Genomic DNA, 22,941 nt, shown 5'->3' on the forward strand with positions numbered 1-22,941 from the left:
GCAGATCTTCAGTAATGGTCTGGCCTGAGGATGCAGCGGATCAAGGCTTCAAGCCGCTTCATCTAAACATCCTATTGACTGCGGACGATACCGCTTGAATCCTCTGCGATGCAATTTTGTGAATAGTGTTTTTTTTTTTTTACATTCATCATTTAAGTCCACACACCACGATGCCTGGTGCACATACAGTATTCCAAAATCAGTGTTTTCCAAAGGCACCGTTTGTCTCCTAACTGGTGTTGTTCTGGGGAAACGAGGCAAAGAAGTTCCCTAAAGAAAGAAAGTAGAAGTTTAATACCTTTCCTGACAATTGCTTGTGTCATCGCTCACTTGGCAAACACATATGAGTCACTGATGAGTCACCGTCGACACTTCAGCCTCTCATCTGTATCTCCCAGCAGGCTTTATCTAATATATTTATAATACACTGCACATACAGCATGCGGACTCCAATTTTTGTTCGCAGCTGTGCTAAAGTGTTGTTGGTTTTTTTTTGCCGCATAGTTTTCATGCTCAAACACCCCTAATGTCTCTGTGCTTCCAAACCTTTGTCTAATTACACCCCTCCCAGCCTTTCACCTCAGACCATATGCTATTAGGGGGATGCTTTTACCCAAAGTGCCTCTCTGTAACATTAGCATACACATATTTAGTTCTGGTAGGGAGTGTATTTCTACCCCTGGTAGTTTTAGCACCCAACCCTACAATACTGCCTTTTTACGATATTCACAATCGCCGTATGATCTCGAAATGTGACGGGACTTGAAAAGCAATCCTTCCACTTATCTGTTGGCTGCAAGTTGGACGGACAGGGAGTCGTTGTAAACATTGCCTCCGTGGCGCGCGGTCTGCTCCTCTCCGCCCAGGTGATGATGGCGCTGTCGAGCCACCTGAGCTCGGTGGAGTCGGAGAAGCAGAAGCTGCGTACTCAGGTGCGCCGGCTCTGCCAGGAGAACCAGTGGCTGAGGGACGAGCTGGCCGGGACGCAGCAGAAGCTGCAGAAGAGCGAGCAGAGCGTCGCCCAGCTGGAGGAGGAGAAGAAGCACCTGGAGTTCATGAACCAGCTGAAGAAGTACGACGAGGACCTGTCCCCCTCCGTGAGTGCCCCGATTACCATTTCACAATATGTCGTAATGCCCGCAGGTACAACGTGTTTGATCAATTCATAAGGTCAAAGGTCAAAAGTATGGTTAAGAAGGTCAGTGTAATAGTAATCGTTGAAAGATTGCTTGCTCTCCTTTGCACAGAAAGAAAAGTGTTTGAACCTCCAGTGGTTAATTTGTTTTGAGCCCAAAGTCCATTTTTGAGCGTCTCTTCTTTAGTTGGATTGTTTTTGTCACGCGTATGACTGAGCTTTCATTTCTCCTTTCTGGCCACTCGATGCTCAACGTTGTAAATCATCAGTTGCGTTCCTATTCTAGTTCTATTTTCTGCTGCTTCCCCAAAAACCTTATCAGCTGCAGAGACGAAGCTATCAAAGTTCACGATCTCAAGCATTTGAAGTACTTGAAAATATGCACGGCTGCTCCCAGACTGCAGAATGACTGCATCAGAATATAAACTGGTCATTTTCCTCCATGGTTATAGAAATGATTCAGTTACTTCATGTGCAATCTCCCCTCATTTTGCTTTTTGTCCTCTCTCTCTGTCTCCCTCCCTCCCTCCCTCCTTCCCTCCCTCAGGAGGAGAAGGATTCTGATTCCAGTAAAGAGACTCTGGATGATCTCTTCCCAGATGACCAGGACGACCAAGCCCCGGGCAGTAAGTTGTCCTCCTCCTTCCTCCTTCTTCATCTTCCTTCTACTCGGAGGGATTCCCGTAGATTTTGCTGTTCTGGATCCAAATAGGAAATATAGTTTCTAGGCTTGGGATGTAGACTTAATAGACTGGCTGCATATCGAGCCCTAAATGTTTCTGCACCAATAGAAACAAAGAGCTGCAGTAATGTCGTCACATTTACATTAAGTCCATAAACTGCAGCTCTATTACTCTATTAATACTTGGCAGTTGAAGTTTTTTTTTTTTTTCTGATGGTAGCATCAATTTTGAAAATGTCCCTGCTTTAAAATTATTTCCTCCTTTGGGAACAAAACTTCTGTCTTTGCACCAGCAACGCTCCTGTAACTTACTAGAGTCCAGGCAGTGGATGTCCCCAGAGTCAGAATATATTATGTAATATGTGGTGATCAGTTACTCCCGGTAGTCATTGCTTTCCCGCCCTTCCCTTAAGCTTTTTTAAATCTTTATCTCTTCCTGTATGTACACAGTTTTCCTCTGCTCCTCGTGTCCAGCCCTTCCTACGTGTTCGATGGGGTCATTCAATAGCTCAGGAGTCCAGACAGTGAAGCTGTGTTGGCTGTAAAGGACCATTAGTCAGGACCTAGTTCAGCCTGGACGGAGGCCAAATGAGGAGAAAACCTCCCCACTGCAGTGTTGTTATACAATTCCCATTTTTCTACCGTGTTTTATTTTTTTAAATTTTTGTGGCTATACTGAGTTGAAATATTTTGTGGCCAAAGCCCATAATATGTGTTGCTACAAGCTCCCATTTTGGGCTTGAACATCAACGAAATGTTTAAAATCTCAACAGCCTAAATTTCTGCCCTTAATTTGTGTTTGTTGATCCCCATTTTGGCTCCTGGCACCAGTTTGTCAGCCAGTTGAAACTGCTGACAGCGACTGGTTCACAAATTCTGATCGCGGTGTTTGTTGCAGAGCAGGTTGTTTGGGGGGATTCTGTACAAAAATAAGAGGACCCGAGTTTTTCTTTTTTCCTGTTTTAGATGGAAAACTGGCTTCATGATTGTGTCTTTCGTAGCATGCGCTGCGTTGATCCGCACAGCTAAATTAATTATGATTGGACAGGAGAGATGCAGTTTAATAGCATATAGCTGTGAGGAATTGCTTTGGCAATAAGGGCAGCAGAAGATTGACTTTGCACAGCATGAATCTCAATAAAAGAAGCGTCAGTTTAGAGGTCAATACTGCATAACGATGAAACAAAAATTGATGTGACATTTCTCGACTGAGTTATTAAGATTGTAACGTCAGCGTATAGGGTATACATCAATCGGCCTGGAAGCTGCAAACAGAAGATAGACGGCCATTTTATTTTACTGATATAAAAAAAAAAAAAAAATGGATCTGGAAAAAAATGAGGGATCTTGCATGATGAAACTATTCGTGACTAAACAAGTAATCATAGCTCTTGAAATTATTTTTAGTTGATAATAACCTTTCACGTCCTAAATATGTCAGATTGCTAATATTTCCAAGATTTGACAGATTAATGAGACATTTTTAATGTACAGCTTTAAGAAAAGGAATTGTTGGTTATGGTTGTTGTTATGCAGCATGGGTGCCATTCACACATAAACGTGTCCTGCACACGCGCGCACACACACACACACACACACACACACACACACACACACACACACACACACACACACTCCTACTCACGCCCACATCAGTGTTACAGTAAATACAGTCTTGTGGCTACATTTGACGACAGTATACACAAAGTTAATGGAGTAACAATAACAAACCGACGGGGGGGGTCGTTTCTTGGTGTCATGTTTCCAAACCACAGCAGAGAAGAAATGACCAGATCTGTCGTTTACTTCATGGCATCTCAAATTGAAGGTTAAATGAATGAGGAGGGCACAAAAAAAAAAAAAAAAACTCAAACAGAGTATTTAAAGAACCGAGAGCAAAGAGAGGGATGTGTTTATGGAGAAGCCAGGCAATCATCGCCTGCCTCTTCCACCGGCATTAATCCCCTCTGTGTGTGAAACAGAGCTGCTTCAGGCCTCTTTGTGCGTGAGCGCGGTGGATACTCGGCTGACGCTGGAGTACATTAGACTTCTGTCCTCCCCAAGCGTATTCAGACGGCCTCGAAAAAAGCTTTTGAGGGGTTTTGGTAAATTGCTGTCAGCAGGAAGAAGATAATGGCGATGACAGCTCTGCCTATATTTGAATTGTCACCGTGGGGGCTTACGTACTGTGATTCTTCTCTGGAAATATTTACGTTTCAGTCATTTAGCTAAGTCTGACGTACTGAATGTGCTTCTCAACCTGCAGCAGTATTTTAGGATTGCAGAATACAGATTTAAGAGAGAATGGGGGTAAAGCAGAGGAAGGTGAGGCTTTAAAAAAACGCTGCATCCAACATTTTGAATGACATAATACAATGATTTCTTTTGGTCCATTACAGAGTCTCAAAGACTGGTAAACTGATCGTGACGTATAAAACTGGTAAAGTTACTCCTTGAAGGTTTCAGGAGACTGTTCATCGTAAACACGGAGAGCCCCTTTTCCTCCTGCCGGTCCAATCAAAATGAAACATTGTTTGCAGTACTGTGAGCGCAGGCAGAGACGGGCCAGCGCTTCTGAACACCTGGTACCACTCGGCGTCCCGCCACTCCTACGTGCTCGGTGTTATTACTGCAGTGGGCGGCTCCCGCTCCGAACCCCCTCTGGCTCTCCTTCAGAGTAAATATAGAGCCGCCTGCCTTCAACAAGAAACCCAATCAGGTGGTTTCCTGACCTCTCGGTCTCATTCATACATTCTTAGACACTCACAAAACACAGAGAGACGGACGGACAAACTGCACATCATGAGAGACATTGCAGTCGTGTCCTCCCGACCCCGTGAAACGTAACACGGGAGCCGGCAACATTAGCTGTGCGTCGTGGCAGAATGAGGACGCTGTTTATGTGAATAATCCTGTTTCTACGGCATACGTCAACAGCCAGCAACTTTTTTTTTTCTTCTTCATTGCTGATTTTAACCCATTTATGTGAAATTAAAATACTGGTTTCAAAGGATTTTTTTTTTTTAATTTCGATGAAAAATCAGTAATTTGACCTGCATAGTTTTAGACTGTAGATTTCTTCTACATCATCCTTTTCAAGAAATATTACTAAAGTATGCTCAGCCAACAGCAACGTAGAAGTAGAAAATTAATAGAAAGTATGACCTATTTTGAAAAGTTGTTTAGAGATGAGTTATAAATTATTTCGGTCCCAACATTTCCATCGTTCTGCTCAGTCTGTCATCCAGAGTGAGTTACTGAATGAGCTTGTAAAGATTTAGTGGCCTGGTTCTGTTATTGCATTGGACAAATTGATTGCCGGTTCAGTTGAACCTGCATCATTTAGTAAAGAGCATAGATTATTTATTTCCCTCCTATAAATTATGTTGATGTGAAGCTTTGGTTTATTTTTTTATGATGGTTAAGAGAAGATATTTGTGACCATTTAATCCTCTTCATTTTCGGCTTTTTGGATTTATGAAACTACGTTTTCACGTTTCTGACATTTTATCGAACCATTGAAAAGAAAAATAGCAAAGAGAGGCTCTTAGGCTGAAATTTATTTTTTTATTTGCAGGCCAAAGCTAATGCTACTTTAAAATCCATTTTAACGTCAAGGATTTTTGGTGTTTTAATGAAAGCGAAAAGTTAGATCATAAAATATGATTTAACTGTTAAATGACGTAATTGTTAAATAGGTCAATTCAAAAACAGTGCGGCGATGGGTTTGTCCTGATTGTCCTCCTTCTGTGTCTGCAGTCCAGCCGGCTCACAGCAGTGCCGCCGCCGCCGCCGCCCAGCAGGGAGGCTACGAGATCCCAGCTCGTCTGAGGACCCTCCACAACCTGGTGATCCAGTACGCCTCCCAGGGCCGGTACGAGGTGGCCGTGCCCCTCTGCAAACAGGCCCTGGAGGACCTGGAGAAGACCTCTGGACACGACCACCCAGACGTAGCCACCATGCTTAACATCCTCGCCCTTGTTTACAGGTACTCAAATGCAGTATGTCAATCCTGATTGACTCATTTATAAGGAGATCCAATAGTTATCCGTTTGGAAACGATGAGCTTTGTTGGTTTTGGGTTCGTCCACTATGTAAAACATGACGGCCCTGATGTGTTTTTCAGAATCGGGTAACGTATTTGATGAATGTCTTTGGTGAAACAAGTTTTGTGTCTTGTCTGCTCTGGCTCATAAATCCTCCAGGTCCCCTGCCACTCTTGACTATTTTACAAACCCTCCCAGGATTTCAGAGGCCTTTTAATGAATTCTTTTCATCAGTATGGTAGATATCTCTGTAAGGAATATCTTTAACCTTGTTCTCACCGTTGCACAATTTAAACACCTTCAGATTCCACAAAATCCTGTTTTATTTTGGGTTTTGTTTTCGCCCCCTAAGAGAGAAAGATGTGATAACCGCGGTGCATTTTGCCTTTTTTTTTTTATTTTTTTTTATTTTTATTTTTTTGTCACCCTCACAACACTGTGGCATGTCCCTTGAAACCCTTTTTTTTTTTTTTGTCATGCATTGTGTGACTGTCCTCCAAATGAGAGCTGGATGCCGACGTCAGAAGAGGCCAAACAGACCCGGCGCAACCAGAGATTTACAGTACAGCAGTAGAAATGGGGCGAGCGGTAAATTCTCAAGCCCAAGTAGACAAGAACAAAAGACCGACACACAAGAGCCGGACAAATGTTTTACAAGATTCTTGCTACGTTTTTTAACTTCCACAAATCTCAGCCTTTATAGTCAGCTCGGGCTTTTGATTTGAGCACACAGAAGGAATGAAGGTCCCGGTCGGCTTGTCGTCAGCCGACTGCTGCGTTGACTGTGGGAACTGCCGGGAAGCTGTTTTGACCTGAAAATAACGGGCTGTTAGTGTAAATTGTTAACATAGTTTATGTTCCTCCTCTCTGTCTACTCGTCTGTCATTCCGTCTTGTGTGTTTCTGTCTGACTCTGTTTGCTTCTGCCTGTCAGGGATCAGAACAAATACAAGGAGGCTGCCAACCTGCTGAACGATGCTCTGGCCATCAGGGAGAAGACTCTTGGCAGGGACCATCCAGCTGTGAGTACATCTGTCTCTACATTTTAGCAAAGGTGTTTAGTTGTGCTCTTGTTTTTCTTGCAGTGGACAGTTGGACAATGTTCTATGCGACATCGGTATAATCAGATTTATCTGAATCGTAGAGCTGTCTTGTCCTCGAAGTATAAAATGTGGCAGAAATATATGTGGAAAAAAAATGAATGTAACGGCTGACAAGTCATATTTGATGTATGTTAGAAAACATGTTTATTTCCTTTCTTTCTGAGCGTTTGATGAGAAGATCAGTGTCACACTCGGGTTCGCATTGTTAATATGAAACAAGAGCAAGCAGACAGTTAGCTTAGCTTAGCATAAAGACTTGAAACACAGGGAAACACCTCACTCTGCCCAAAGATAACAAAATCTAGTGTCTCTGAATCTCAGCCGTATTTCATTTGTTTAATCTGCAAATATTAAGATATGGTGCCGGGCTAGCTGTGTTTCCCATATCTAGTCCTTACACCAAGCTATGCTAACCAGCAGCTCACCAAAGTAGCTTTATATGATTGTTTATTCTATGTGTTATTCCTTTTCTCCTCTAACTCTTAGCAAGAAAGTAACTCTAAATAAATCCCAAACTGTTGAATTATGTCTTTAATATCAAGCCTTCTGTCTGTGGATTCCTGACCGCCCTTGATAAACACGTTAATATTAGACAGGCCGGATAATAGAAAAGGCAATAAGAGTTCTTTACTGTCAGAGACGGAGTTGTTCCCCGCCGCCGCACCGCTTCCCCCGCAGGAATCAATGAAACTCATTTAGAATTATTTTCTCAGCACCTGCAGGTAACGCATAGAACAACCTGGACAGCCAGGATAATTGTGGCATTTCTCATTATTGAAGACCCCATGAAGTTTAGTAAGTGTTCAGCCCTTTTTAACAGAAGAAAACAAACAATAACTTTATTTTATGCGGCTGTTTTCCAGACAAAGTCGCGAAGCTCTCGACGGGTGATAGTTTATCGACATAAATCATGAATGATAACAGAAAAATAGGACATATTGACCATAAAACAACCAAAAGGCTATTTTTTTTTTTTTTTTTTCATTTTGTGCGTGTGTGTGTGTGTGTCTACATTTGTCAGCACCATATTATACCATCACAAAACAAACAAAAATGCACACAAAACCTACCTTTTTGAATTCCCCCACTCTCTGAGACGGTGATGAGCAGCGTGGATTTGATAAATGACTGACCCGGTCCTGTTCTCACATCCGTTAACTTCTGTTTGTCAGCGTGACTGTGAGCATACAGCAGGTTGGACTAACTGTGTTAACCTCAGCAGGCCTGTGTCTCCAATGTCTGGACCTCCATCCCGCTCCACTCTGTGAAGCTGAGGTTAGCCTCCCCCCCACCCACCCCCACCTCTCCCTGCCACCAGGCCCTGATCCTTCTTTTTTTTTTCTCACAAGGAAGTGATTTTCTTCAGTGATTTGTCATGTGGAAGAAATCATTCAATATACAATACGTTTCGACACGATTCACAGTCTCCTGATTTTTCTTCTTCTAAATCTCACATTTTCATCTGCTTTACTTTCTCCCTGCCCTGTTTTCAGTATTCAGTAATGTGAAGTGATTTCTAAATGAACTTGCTGCACTTCCTGGTGCATTGCTGCTATCTGCATGTGCCAGCACACGTACGTTTGCGTTTGCGCAAGAGGTAGATTCGGCGATCTGGATAGTTTCCAGCTGGGCTGTAGGTGGAGGGTGTTGAGGGCCTTGACGTGGTGAGTCCTGCCTTTGTGAAGTGGCTCTGTGATGGTCACCTGTCCGATGGCGAGTGAACTGAAGCCAGTGAGAGAAGTGGAGCGGGTTTTTCCTCGCTCCTAAATGTCTCTAAACTGCCGTGTTGGAGCAAGAAGGTCAGAAAGATGAAGACCTGCATCGTGAATTCTGCCGACACATCAAAGAGGGCTTTGAGGTGCCCGCAGAGGCTGACACCGGGGATCTCCTAGATCTACCAGGGTTCGACAGGGATGACTGCTAGAAATCGGTGGCCTGATCAGAATCCTGTTCTGAAGCTTCATTAGACCCATTTAACTTTGCATTTTTTTAGCTGTTTAAGCCAGCTAGCTGCGTAATGACAAAGACTTTACGTCTGCAACCTAAAGCGTCCTCAAAAAGTCTGCGAGACTCTTGACGGAAACAGCCAATTATACTGGTTGTGTAACGGGATTTGAAGCCCTGTCAAAATGGAGGAGTTCATGTTAAAAATGGAAAAGAATCATATTGATATGTGACTAATACTGTCACAGAAAAACTTTGTATGCAGCTGTGTGTCTTGAACTCATGAAACTTGATCGTTACCATCTCGACATTTTTTTATGTGAAGGTTGTGAACAGTAATCTGAAGCTTTTCGGATATGAGGCCGTCAAGTGAGGACACGTTAAAGATTAATGATCTGGAAAAAGTACGAAGAAGAGCGTTGGAACCGTAGGAGCTGTCCCCTCCCCTCCTCCTCCTCTCTCCTCGACCTCCGCTCTCCTCTTCCTGACCCAGCTCCCCTTCCTCCCTCCTCCTCTCCTCCCACTCTTTCCACACCGCCGCCAGAGCCTGGTGTGAATCAGAGATCAGCGCTGACCTCCAGGCGCCTCCCCCCGGGTGCACGTGTTGAGAGATTCATCATTCAGATGATTTGGATCAAATTACAGCCCACCCTAATCACTTCCTGTTTCCGCACGTCCTCTTCCTCCCCGTCTATTAGTCACCTACCAGATCAATGCCACCACGCTGCTGGGGAGGAGTCTCGCGGTCGCACACGCTATGCACATGGGTGAAGATCGCTGAGGCGTGAAAAACACAACGGGTTTAATAACGAATGTGCTTTTTGTCCCCGTCAGGTCGCTGCGACCCTCAATAACCTGGCTGTCCTGTACGGGAAGAGAGGGAAGTACAAGGAGGCAGAACCTCTGTGCAAGAGAGCGCTGGAAATCCGAGAAAAGGTGGGTCAAAGGTCATCCAACTGAAAAATCTCTCTACTCCATAAATATCAGGCGATCCTTTTTTTTTCTTTTTTTTTTCTCCTAACAGACTTAGAACTTTTATTTCCAATCTAAAGCTTACTTTCACTTTCAGATAATGTGCCCTAGGTATTCAAGTATTCAAACACTTCACACTGAAGATTTCTCAGGAAATGGTTTCCATGAGTCACTGGTATTCAAGGCAGCAGAATTAAGGGCAGATTCTTCCTCAGAGAAATGACTGGGATATGGTGAATATTCAGAAACAGCAGACTAATTAACCATTTGCCCCCCTCAGTTATTGTCTCTGCTCCCTGTTAACCTTTCCATTATAGCACAGCACACATTTACTGTAATAACTCAGAATTACTTCTCAAAGTTTGCAGCCGTTTTCAAAACAATAGATTTTAACTTTCACACAGAAGTAAACAAAAGAAGCTCCTCATCTATAACTGTTGGTGGAAAAGTCGGCATCCAGCTGCCCTCGTCCATGTTTAATTTTTCAGTCCTCTAAAGATATTTTTGCAATATAACCTGTAACCCTGTGCAGCGAATTGCATCTCTTTCCATACGTACATACTTTCAGATTAACACGTGAAAAAAAACAAAACCTTTAGAGGCCCGGTTTGGTGAACGATCACTCAATTATTGAAACTCGTTGCTTCACTTCCTGTTAATTATAGATTCTGCGGCAGCCTGTATATGCAGGATAAACGTCGTAGTTCTGTCTCGCAAAGGTGCCGCTCGGCAAATCTGAAAAGTGCAGAGGACACTTTTCGCCGTCTGTCCTCAGCTCGAGCCGTCCCTCTCTCCTTCTGCGTCCTCTAAGCGTTCAGCTTTGCTTAAGCAGAGCGATTTCTTTTTTTTTTATGCTACTTAAACCCGGATCATAATGCTCTCGCTTTAAGCTGCGAGGACTTGCCGCTGAGTTTCCCTGTCCGGGCACGGCAGAGTTGCTGAATCCGAAGGATTCGCTTTCTTCCAGCAGTTCTGCCTTTTTTTTTTTTTTTTTTTTTTTTTAGTCGAAGCTCCAGAAAATTCAGCCGTGACACTGTTTCTTGGGTGTCAGGAAAATTGGAAAGTGAATCTGTAAACGGAAATAAAAAAGTAGAAGCTCATGAAAACATTTCTGGCCTGCTAATCTAATTCCTCTCATACTCCATTTAAATCAATAAATTATTAATATCTGCGAATATGAATGGTATATTTATATATTATAATTAAACGAGCATCTGTTTTGATTACCATATTATTCTTTGTGTGATCGAAGAAATGTTGAAACGTACAGTAAATAAATCGAATTACTGCACATCTAAATGCCCTATTAAGGGATATTTCGGTTAATATTTATCTTATGAATATATTCATTTCTTCTCTGCCTCAAAGCTCCAAAGTAAAAAAAAACAAAAAACGACTGAGCCATATTGTGACACGTTCCTTCATTATCCTGAACACACACTGTAGTTTATTTTGAGTCAGTCGTACATACACTGTCTTTTTCTGGAAATGAGCTCATTAATCCATCGTTGAAATTAGTCCCCTATAAAAAACTGCAGTGAAGAGCTGTTGTAGAAACATTTTGAACGAAATGAAAGTGCATGAGTTGTAGTCTTGCAAACTTTCCTTACATCGCTGGTTAATTTGCAAAGATGGCGGTTTCCCCTCTCCTTTGCAGCACTAAGCCGACATTTTAATGGAGGCTACCTGAACAGAAACAGCAACGCTCTCCTTTCTGCTCTCTGCTAAGTGCTGCTAGCTGTCTTCTGGTACTCATGTCTCTGTTGAAATGTGGAAAAAAAAAATAACATTAAATCCCTGAATTTTTCATATATATATGTATATAAAAGGATTCGATGCACTGTAGTCTTGTGCTTAGTTTTAGTTGCAGGTAGTGTTCCTGAAATCTTTCCAGAAACCACGACTGCAGCACTTTTTATGTTTTGAAGGCATCGATAAAAAAAAAAAAGAAAAAAGGATCAATTTCTCCCAGCGACCCGGCCCGCGCAGTTTTGAGCGCGGCGCGTGGCAAATCCTTTTTTTCCTCAGCTAGCGATGTTTACGGGGAAGCTGTCAGAGGTGTTACGGTGCGGAGGAGGAGGAAGCCGTGGGAGGGGGCCGGGACTTTCGGTGAACGCTGAATGTGGCTCCGCTCGGATACCTCTGCACCGTCCTGTGGATCCCAGACACTGAGAGGTTGTCAGTCCCAGCAGGGAGGGAGATGATCCTGTGGAGCTCAGACCTCCCACAGAGACACACACACAAACGCACACTCACAAACACACAAACTCACACACACACTCTCACACACACACACACACACACTCACAAACACACACTCACACACACTCACACACTCTCACACACACTCACTCACACACTCTCACACACACTCACTCTCACAAACTCACACACACTGACACACACACACACACACACACACACACACACACACACACACACACACACTCTCTCACACACAAACACACACTCACACTCACAGTGCAGTAAAGCGAATCCAGAAACCCCCCAAAAGGACAAACAGAAAGCCGCGTGGTTGTCCGTCTCCTCTCGGTCCTCCGTTGTCTTTCCCTTTGTCTCTTCGCTGGTCAGTCAGACTCGCGTAAAACCCTCGCTGCAGTTTTCCAGCTCTAATGATGCTCCTGCGTCTCTCAGGCTCGCTCCACTCTTAATGGCTTTAAGCCTCCTCGACACGCAGGAACAGCTAACGCTCCTCTCCGCATTCGCGCAACGATCTCCTTCATGGTGTTTCTGCTTCTTTTGGCTCCGCGCAGAGACGAGGTTATCGTCGTCGGGGAGAAACGCCGGTTCTTGCTACACCGATGTTTGTTTGCCGTGCTCATCTGTTATTTTATTAAGCGGGTCAGGAGTCCATCAATCTGGCACAGGTCCAGATCCTCAGGGAGACGCCTGCCGATTGCGGTTCAGAAAGCAGCGTTGTGTGTTCACTGCTCCAGACGTACGCGTCATGTTTGACCGTCGGATTAAATACACCACAGACAGACTGCAGAGGGGACAGGAAATGAAAAAATATCTCCAACTCCAACATGCTGGCGAACCTCTTTTGTCTTCCTCCAAAGTTACACAATCAGACGTGAATGTTCAAATTCCTGCTTGCGTATCAGCTCCCAGAACAGATTCACCAACACTCGGCTGCAGGCTGCCGGTCTTTTCTCACACCCGGACGAGAGCCGTCGACCAAATGGCGCACGCCGGACACCGGTTGTCGTCTAAAACCGGTGACCGTTGTTTTAACCCCCTTGTCTGTCCCAGGTGTTGGGCAAAGACCACCCAGATGTGGCCAAGCAGCTGAACAACCTGGCCCTGCTGTGTCAGAACCAGGGCAAGTACGACGAGGTGGAGTACTACTACATGAGAGCGCTGGAGATCTACCAGACCAAACTGGGCCCCGACGACCCCAACGTGGCCAAGACCAAGAACAACCTGGTGAGAGGGGAGGGTGGCTTTTGTCAGTTAATATTGATATTTCATTCAAACTAGTAAGTCGGCTTACATTTTTTTTCTTCCTTAAATTTACTGTAGATAACAATTCAAGGTTCACGTAAATCCATTTAATACTGACGGAGGATTACAAACCACTGCTACTGTGCCTCGATCGTCACACAACGTTGAAAGAAAGTCCCAAAAATATCATTAGAATCCACTTCATTTTATTATGCATGTTTAATAACGTAACAATTAAACGATTAATAACATTGCTGTGCGAATATTTGTCCTCTCTTGTATGTTGCTGACGCCGCCGGCTGAACCTCGTGATTCTCCTCGTTTGACTCTGTGTGTGTGTGTGTTCCTCAAGGCGTCCTGTTACCTGAAGCAGGGGAAGTTCAAGCAGGCGGAGACTCTGTATAAAGAAATCCTGACCCGCGCTCACGAGAGGGAGTTCGGCTCCGTCGACGGTACGGTGTGCTCGCGTAGAGCTGCACGACAAACACCAGCAAACACCAGACATCTTGGACAGCGCAGCCGGCAGCTTGACTCCAGATTGACTGGAAATAAACACGAGCGCACACAAACAAACACAGACGCACGAGCTCCGCGGTTCCCCGCTGCTCGCTAATGTAAAGGCTAACGCGTTCAGGCTGCTGTTATCACGCGAGGAAACAAACACGAATCTTTCAGCTGAAGGGGGGGGACGACGACTCCAGAGCCAGATTTGAAAACGGTTTATCCGAGTAGTTCGTCGGGCGCTGATTCTGTCTCGTGTTTTCTCCACAGATGAGAACAAACCGATCTGGATGCACGCGGAGGAGAGAGAGGAACAGAGCAAGGTGAGAGTCTGGCGGCCGGGGAGGATGTTCAAACTCTCCAGTGCTGATGATGCTGTCGGCGCCCGACTCTCCCAACCGGGAGATCATTTTGTCGCAGTTTAGTAGGTTTCGTTGTTCGGGGGAAGGAGTCCTTACCCGACCACAATCCAACCATTAAACACCCCCTCATCTGATCTTTCATGGCATTAGCAAGTATCCGGTTTAGAAATTTGGTTCATTTCCGTCTTTTAATGGCTGACTGATTCCGTTCGTGGGTCCGTTCTTCTCGTCCAGACTGAACCACAGCTTTCACGCAAGAGTGTGTCGAATCCGTAAAGCATGATTTTGTAAACTGATGTTTTGTCTCACAGGGGAAGCAGAAGGACGGTTCTCCTTTTGGAGAATATGGAGGCTGGTACAAAGCCTGTAAAGTGGACAGGTCAGTCTGGGTGAAGCTCTCGGCAGCAGCAAACGAAATGACAATGAATATATTCGGATGCTTCGTAAAGCGACAATGTTAAAATCATTCATGTTCACGCTGGTTCCCAATATGAGTCTCCTGAAAAGTTAACACTGGGTTTTGCCTTTTGATCCTTACAAACAAAATGTTTTGTTGATGATTTAATTTGCACATTTTAGAGAAAAATCTGAAAAATTAACAGAATTTTAGGCAGAAAACGTATTTTTCCAGTTCTTGGTTATTCCATGCTTTTCAGATATTTCCATTTTAGTTTTTGTAATCATATTTACTCTTGATTGCATTTTTACATATGACAAGACTTCATGTTTTATTGGAATCACCTTTATCTAGTTGGTCTTAAATCAAACCCAAATAAAAGCCTCATCCTGGTATTTTCTTCACATTAATCCGTTTAGCCTGTATCTTAATATTCTAAATCTTCCTCAAAATGGATTTAAGAACAAACCACTTCAAAGGAACATGCCAAGTTGTTGTTTTTTTTTTATTTTTATTTTTTTAAATCTCATCCAGATTTCTTTCCTTCTTGCCTCTGCAGCCCCACTGTTACCACCACCCTGAAGAACTTGGGCGCCCTCTACAGGCGACAGGGCAAGTTCGAGGCGGCCGAGACCCTGGAGGAGGCTGCGATGCGTTCCAGAAAGCAGGTGTGGTCTCCTGGGTTAGGGTGACTCATAACACGGTACTCCTGGCTGGAGTTTAGACAGCCCTGTCGATGCCGAGATAGCAGCAGAGGACCGCTCTCCCAGAACTCGGATCAAACGGATCTGCTCGCCGTTCACGGCAGATTTGCGGCGTGAAATTAGGGCTGAGGTGACGTGCTCGGGAGGCTGCGGAGCCCCGGGGAGTGCAGCTCTTTAACGGCCTCTGACGGTGTGTCACTAATGAGACTTACCGGCGTCTCCCGTGGAGATGAGGAGTGGGAGGCTGGAGTGAAGCCCTGCAGCTTTTTTTTTTTTTTTTTTTATCCTGAATAGGATTTCATTCCAGGATTTAGCATCAGGTATCTCAGACACAGTCACGCACACCAAAGATACTGCAGTGAGAATTTAAACTGGACTCCTGTGGTGTTGCAGCTGTAGAGAGTAAAATTAATGTTTCGGTAGTTGAGTTGTAAATATACCCGCGTGTTATTTCACATCCATGTTCTGGTGCCGTCTCAACATGAAATTAAGAAAATGCACAAATTTTAGCAACACAAACTGCAGAACAATTTCTTTCATGTCTGCATTTGTCTGTGCTCGAGGAGCAGGTTTGATGCTCTTGATATTTTACTTTAACCTTTTAAAAGATTACGTAAGAGGGAGAAGATGTAAAAAGGTCAAATAAACAGCATCTAGACTCAACGTGACCGTTTTACAGTTTATCCCAAAGTGTCCAGAAAAATTTTATACATTTTAATTTATTTAAAAAACATCTTGATTGTTTTTTTAATGCTCAACTCCACTTTGGCTGGCAGCGTATATAAATAAAAGTCGGCCTGGCTCTGTCTACTGACTCAAAATGTGTGCACTTATAGCTCACATTTTTAGAACATAGCACATTTTTGGGCTGCTGAATGTATTTGATTTTTTTTTGTGCTGGAGGCAGCGAAAGTCTGTTGGTCAGCCGGTGAAGGCTGAAGGTCTCTGATATTCTTCCAGCTGAGGAATCTGTTGCTCCTCGCTTTATCAGATCAGTCGACCTGGCATTTATCGTTGCTCTGTGTGCGTCTCAGGGTCTGGACACTGTGCACAAGCAGCGCGTGGCGGAGGTCCTGAGCGAGCCCGAGGCCCGCGAGAAGCAGCGGAGCCGCGAGAGCCTGACCTCCGACACGGTGAAGTACGAGAGCGGGCCGGACGGTGGCGAGGAAGTGAGTATGAGCGTGGAGTGGAACGGGGTAAGTACAGTACACAGCCCTCCACACGCTACCCAGAGTCTTTTCAAAACCAGGGACGCAGACGTGTTCGTACGACACGCAGCCCGCATCTCTCTGGACCGAAGCCACTTCCAAAGTCGTCGAAACTGTACTCGTATCAGAAGGAGAGGATCTCAAGACAACCTCAATGACTCCCTTTGAATCTGAAGTTATATTTGCCTTGATGTAGCTCCTGCTTTGCATCGTACCAACAACATTTGCTCTTTTAAGAGGGTTTTGTGACATAGTCTACAAAAGTGCTATTGAAGAAAATATTATTACATCCATATTATCAGCCAGGTTTTCTTTGTCCTGCTGAGACTGATGTTATGAAACTTGAATTGTTCCAAATAAACGTGTGTTGCAATAAAACACCTGAAAATCTTCAGAAAACGATTTTCCAGATTAAAAAAAAAACGGAGTCTAAAAATATCAAGAAGCAAACACTCTGTTTACTTCTTGATATTTTGTACAATGAGAGGCACTGTGACATCTGACAGCAACTCGGACTGCACAATCAATTTTATTGTACATTAATGAGCATGCAGATCCTTAAAACGTCCACAAGTGCTGGATTAAGAAAAAAAAATATGCACACTGTACTTATGAATCACAGTTCATGCCTTCTCACACACACGTAGATACAAATCTGTTACTTATTTCTGTCTAAAGTCGGTGTCGGCCTTCTGATCAAGATGAAATCCTTCTTGGTACAACCCTTCTACTGGAAAGTAAAATGTGGAGATGAGCATTTAAAAAGTTCCTCCAGTTTCACTCGTCATCAAACATAATTGAAACTTGTCGGTGGCTTCTGTCCAGAAAGACTCGGTGAGGTTGTTTCTTCCATCGATGACTAAATATTCGAATCAGGAATTTATCACAGTGTAAATCCTGATCGTTAAAAGCCCAAATCAGCACTGATCATACTCACTGACTGTCACAGTTCCTCTGCCCTCCTGCAGTAGTTCCTGCTCGTACTTCACTGTTCGACTCTGATTAATAAGATCAAGTGAAAAGATGCTTCACTCGGTCGTAGCTGAAATCTGTGTGATCGTAGTGTTTTAACGTTTTCCACTAAACGCTCTCTCTCTCTGTAGAACTTTTCCAACTAACGCACACACACGCACACACACACACACACGCACACACACACACACACACACACACACACACACACACACACACACACACACACACACACACACACACACACACACACACACCGCCCACCTCCCTGCCTCTGCTGCAGAGCCTCGTCTCTAAGCGGGCTGAAAGCATCCGCAGTGTTTCCTCGGCCTTCTTGCGACTGTAAGCGGCACGACACGTAGACGTAGAGTCGCTGTCGGCCTGCTTCGCCACCTTCTCTCCAAAAAGGCCGCCGCTCAGAGCTCGTCTCCCTCGCATAGCAACAGTAGTCATAGCGCCCCCGAACGGCCAATCGGCATCTCCCTCCTGCACCTCTTGCTCGTGGCTCTGGGAGGTTTTGGTGCGAGACGCACGGATGTCTCTGTGCTGTGTCCTGTCAGACAGTCGCCAGCTGATCTCCGGGATTTATTTATGCCAGCCTGCCTCGTCTGGACTTTAGATTTAGCTGAAAATAAATTCGAACAAGAGTTTTTGTTTTGCCCTCGAATCTTCTTCAATAAATGTGAGGCTGAAGTCAACGTGAATACAGAACATACAAAAAAAAAAAGAAGGCCTGTAAATTGAATTAGTTTTCATTTTATTAATGCCAGGGGGGAGATTTTATATCACAGCAACACTGAAATGTTTATAAAATAATCAAATATACAGATAATAATTTAGAAAGGAGTGTCACAGTAGATTCATATTTATTCAGACATTAGCATTCATTTAGAGATGCATTAATACGACGACGCATAATATGAAACGTCTTCGCAGCAGTGAAACTGATGCGTTTGCTATTTCAGCCGTTTTAATATAACATCAAAAACAGCGGAATTTCACTCGACTGTTAACTTACTTTTTTAGGTCACTGTACAATCTACTGTTCACAGTGAACATCAATATTCATAGCTATCTTTAGAATGCAGTGTTTTCCAGGTCTCTTAACATTCGAGGTATTATTTAAAACCCCCACAACACTTCCCGTTCGAAGAATCAAAACCGCGGCTCTCGGCCCGTTCGTCCCCGGCGCTGCTTCCCTGCTTCTCATCCTGTCAAACAAACCCATCACTTCCCCTCCAGCTCGCTCGCTCCGCAGGCAGCCGTGAAACAGAAATAAGTCCGTGACTCATCAGTCTGTTCTCCTGACTCAACATGGGCTCTGTACTGTACTCCTTCTGTGTTGTGCGTTTGTAATCGGTGTCCCCTTGCCCCCCTCCCACCCCCCCGTGACTCCTGTCTGCACGTATCCATACGTATTCGAGTGATGAGCTGCTGCCTGAGATAAAGTGGGACTCGTTCTGGTCTCGTTTTCTTTTCCCACTTCGCTCGCTCCGTCAGCACGTTAGCAGCCAGACAGGAAGGAGAGAGACCGTTCTGTTCGACGGACGTGTAAAACTGAAAAGTCTCTTAAAACGCAGCAAGAAGCAGCTGCTAAACAGACAAAACGTATAACGAGCGCTTTGCTTTTCACGGACGCCGTTTGCCGACCAATGCGAACTTTAGTTAAGAGTTTAAAAGAATTATCGATCACGTAGTTGTATTTTTTTTGGTTGCAAAAATGTCCAAAAATTGACAGGTTCTTTTGTGATTATAAATGTCTGCAGATTTTGCAAAACAAGCTATTTAATAAAAATTGTCTTCCAGTTTTGCGACATGATTTTCAGCTCCAGTAAATAATCAGCAGATCAATTGACCAAAAATAATAGAAGCAACCAACCAGATATTCAGTTTCAGTGTCTGGCTGCTCTCATGTGACTCCGACCTGCATCCCCTTGTGTTTATATTGTGGTGCTTTAACAAAGTTTAACCTCCTTGATGTAAGTTTCTTAATGATGTTCCAGACTCAGACACACTCTCTCTGCATCACGTTGAACCGTGCAAGAGCTCCACCTAGTGGCCAAGTCTGTAAACGACATCACGCTGACTCCACGGTGCGTTTCCTCGCAAGCCTCTGATACGGGAATCAATTCGGGGATTTTTATTCTTATTTTATTTTTTTATCATCTCACGCTTCCGATTGGCACGCGTGTTCAAATCTCGTCGCACTCGACCTTCCTACGTTAGATCATGTTCGCATTTGCAGTTTTTCTATTCAAAGCATTCAATGCGAACTGAACTGGACTTTTTTTTTTTTTTTTTTTAAACATTAGCTGTATATTTTGACAGAAGTGACAGCGACTCGCCCTGCTTCTGTTTGTCTTTTATCTGCACAGTAAGTCAGTTTCCTGTTCAGTGTTTTTGGCTTTCTGGGTTAGAGAGGCTTTGACGAGTCCCGAGGCCATCTGGACCGGGCCGTGGAAAACGGCTGCCGGCTGCGCAGAAGGAATGTAGCACAGGAACTAAAGGAGACTGGAAAATAAATGTTATTGTAGCTTCATGCCCTGATTTTTACTTTATCAAACATTATTATTCTTCTGAGAATATTTAAGCCTCTGCAACCCGTTAGTCTGGGAGTTGAGATGCACATTAGTTGTAACATTAAAGCCATTGTCTGCAATCGATGCTCCACTACTTGATTAAATGCCTCTTTGCAAACGTCTCTAAATGAAGAGGCAGGTTAGAAGATTTTATTAAGATCCACCTTGTAGAGTTTTTGTTAACAGATTTTGCACTTTTTCTAAAACACAAACCAGAATCCTGAAGACGTTTTTCAACTATGGATTTTCACGTGATGCAGAGATGTGTCTGATCCAACTGATAACCTGTCTCATGCTCTTTGTCCTGTGTGCTGTCCCTTCTTTCTTTCTTTCTTTCTTTCTTTCTTTCTTTTTTTCTTTCTTTCTTTCTTTCTTTCTTTCTCCCTGCTCTGTTTCTCCGTTTCTCTCTGCATATCTCGTCTCACTGTCTTTTTTTTCTCTCCTCTCCTCTCCTCTCCTCTCCTCTCCTCTCCTCTCCTCTCCTCTCCTCTCCTCTCCTCTCCTCTCTCTTCCTCTTCCTGCTCCGTCTTCACCGGCAGGCATAACTCCAGATGCCTTGTAATGGTTCAAAAAAAAAAAAACACAAAAAAAACCTTGTCTTCTGCATGACGGATGCCTCGCCTCACCTCGCCTCAACCCCCTTCAGCTTTGCGGTTTTTCTTCGGCTCTGACTCCTCCTCCTTCTCTCTTTTCCTCTGGCGGGATTCTTCACGGAAACCGGAGCGATAACGTTGCTTTTCCACCCCCTCAATCTCCCCTCATTTTGCTTTTTGTCCTCTCTCTTCGTCCCCCTAACCGCTGCGTTGGGAACGAGGAGTGGGTGAAATGTGGGAACGGCTTTGCGTGTCTGAATCCAAACTTCTGTGTATCTGCTGCGGGGTGGGAGAGGACCGGGGTGATGTTTCTTTACGGCAACTTAACTTGTGCTTCTTACCTTGTTATTTCTCCTTTAACTCTCCTCTACTTCTCTCTCTCTCTCTCTCTCCAGTATCTTCAAACTGTGCTTTCATTTTGCCCGTAGACTCATCTGATTGGTTGTTGGGAGGCGGGGAATTGTGTCCTTAAACCAAAAACCTTGTTCTCCCAACTTTCCTTTAACTCTCTCTGCTTTGATCTGGACTCTAAAATCTCCCGAATCGGCCCACAAATCCGAGCCGAACACCGCCCGATAAAGCTTAACAACAACAATAACGACAACAACAAACAAAAAAAGGTCAAAGGTTAACGTGTGGAGCTGAAACGATTCCTGACTCCAGGAGTGCTTCCAGGTCTGACGGTCCGAGTTAAAGCCTTCTTTTCTCTCTCTCTCTCTCTCTCTCTCTCTCTCTCTCTCTCTCTCTCTCCCCCTCTCCCCCCCCCCCTCGGCGCGGAGATCTCTTCTGTCGTCCGTGCAGTTTAATTCAACGTTAACACCCGCCGTCGTGACTCCAAAACATCTCGTACAGTAGCGACGCTGTAAATAACGTCGACGCGGCTCGTCAGCATGATCGAGAGCAAACCGTGGATCGTGGCTCTGTAGGTTTCCTGCTCCTGTTAAAAGAGTTTTAGTCGTCAGTGTGTCACTCTGTGCTCATCTGTTTTCGCAACGATGTCCGACCCAACGTCCGCTGCGATGTCGCTAAAGAGGACACGGACGAGGTGACGGGAATCGTGCACGGCGGGTTGAAACCGGCGGGTTCAACGGGTTCCAGCCGCAGCTCCTGTGCGGTTGCGTGCTGAAGGAATTGGCGATTACGGATCTGAAACCTCGTGCATCCTTCCCGTTTACCTCCTCCGTATCTCTGTATATAGATGTCTGTGTGTGTGTGTGTGTGTGTGTGTGTGTGTGTGTGTGTGTGTGTGTGTGGTGGTGGGGTTGGGGGGGGGGGGGGGTTACGAAGTGTTTTGCAGTAAACAAGCATTTGTTGTTTGCATTTGTGGAAAACTTGGGGGAGTAATTGAAAGCAGTCTCCTCGTCGGGCCTCTTCTCGACTCCTGCTACTAATCTTCTGCGTGTCCTGTCCTGTTTGTGCATCTTCCGGTTTGTCTTTCTTAACTTCTAATAAAAACCTAAACTCTTTGCTCACCTGAACCTGTGCCTGTCGCCTCTTTTGTGTCTTCCCTCTCTTCTTTTTTTTTTTGTTTTCTGTGTGCGCGCGCTCTAAACCTCGGTGATGCTGAGCAGCAGCAGCAACACGCCAGTTTAACGTCAGCGTTAACGTCCGCGTTAGTTTCGATAAAAACGCCGTCGTAACGCAAGAGTTTTCTGTAAAAATGTTGAGTTGCATGTCTGCGAAGAGTAGGGGGGGGGGGGGGGATCCAATATTTTCCAATAGACAAACCACCTTTTGATTTATTCCTCCGGTGAGTCAGGGTTGGTTGATGTCAGCAGTTTTGACTTCATCATTATGTTAATTACTTCTAGATCATCTCCTTTGGATTTCTGAAGGGAGAGTCATTTATGAAAATGATACAAAGGATGAATACTTATAGAAAGTTCATTCTTGGATGGGTTTAATTTGACTACCGGACATGTGATCACAAATATGCAGTTATCAGTTGGACTCAAAATATACATAAAAGTACAGGAGACAGACTTTTGACATCATGTCGTTTGATAATATTCTGCAGGCTGGAAGTGAGTTTGAGATGATTTAAATTTCAAATAAATGTATTATTACCCAGAATGCCTCGCTTTATTATCAGCCTCTTCTGCCTTTCCCATTGAAGTTTGAAATGACAATATGTCTTCATGCCTGTGGGTGTTTTAAAGGACAAAAACATAAATGTTTAATTGAATGATCAGTCGCAGAGTTTATCATCCAGAAAATGACGAATCTGCAGCTTCTGTCTTTTACAGAAACTTACAACCCAGTTCTGACTGTCGGAGACA

At 44.3% G+C, this 22,941-nt stretch overlaps 1 protein-coding gene across 5 annotated transcripts in view; it reads left to right on the forward strand.

The window, feature by feature from the left end:
• klc1a (kinesin light chain 1a) overlaps positions 1 to 22,941 on the forward strand; it is a 40,242-nt gene that overhangs the window by 7,339 nt on the left and 9,962 nt on the right. For 3 of the 5 annotated variants that reach the window (XM_069160834.1, XM_069160836.1, XM_069160837.1), the window contains exons 3-13: positions 867 to 1,097; positions 1,683 to 1,761; positions 5,577 to 5,805; positions 6,797 to 6,884; positions 9,744 to 9,845; positions 13,155 to 13,328; positions 13,699 to 13,798; positions 14,118 to 14,170; positions 14,521 to 14,588; positions 15,166 to 15,274; positions 16,345 to 16,506. In XM_069160834.1, the coding sequence (XP_069016935.1) occupies positions 867 to 1,097; positions 1,683 to 1,761; positions 5,577 to 5,805; positions 6,797 to 6,884; positions 9,744 to 9,845; positions 13,155 to 13,328; positions 13,699 to 13,798; positions 14,118 to 14,170; positions 14,521 to 14,588; positions 15,166 to 15,274; positions 16,345 to 16,506 (1,395 nt within the window). Of the gene's footprint in view, positions 1 to 866; positions 1,098 to 1,682; positions 1,762 to 5,576; positions 5,806 to 6,796; positions 6,885 to 9,743; positions 9,846 to 13,154; positions 13,329 to 13,698; positions 13,799 to 14,117; positions 14,171 to 14,520; positions 14,589 to 15,165; positions 15,275 to 16,344; positions 16,507 to 20,608; positions 21,926 to 22,941 lie in introns of those variants that run through there. The other 2 variants (XM_069160839.1, XM_069160835.1) reach the window with 2 other exon arrangements.

Source organism: Embiotoca jacksoni, unplaced genomic scaffold, assembly GCF_022577435.1.
Source record: "Embiotoca jacksoni isolate LCO1_2020_lvr unplaced genomic scaffold, fEmbJac1.0.p SCAF_27, whole genome shotgun sequence".
Lineage (NCBI taxonomy): Eukaryota > Metazoa > Chordata > Actinopteri > Embiotocidae > Embiotoca > Embiotoca jacksoni.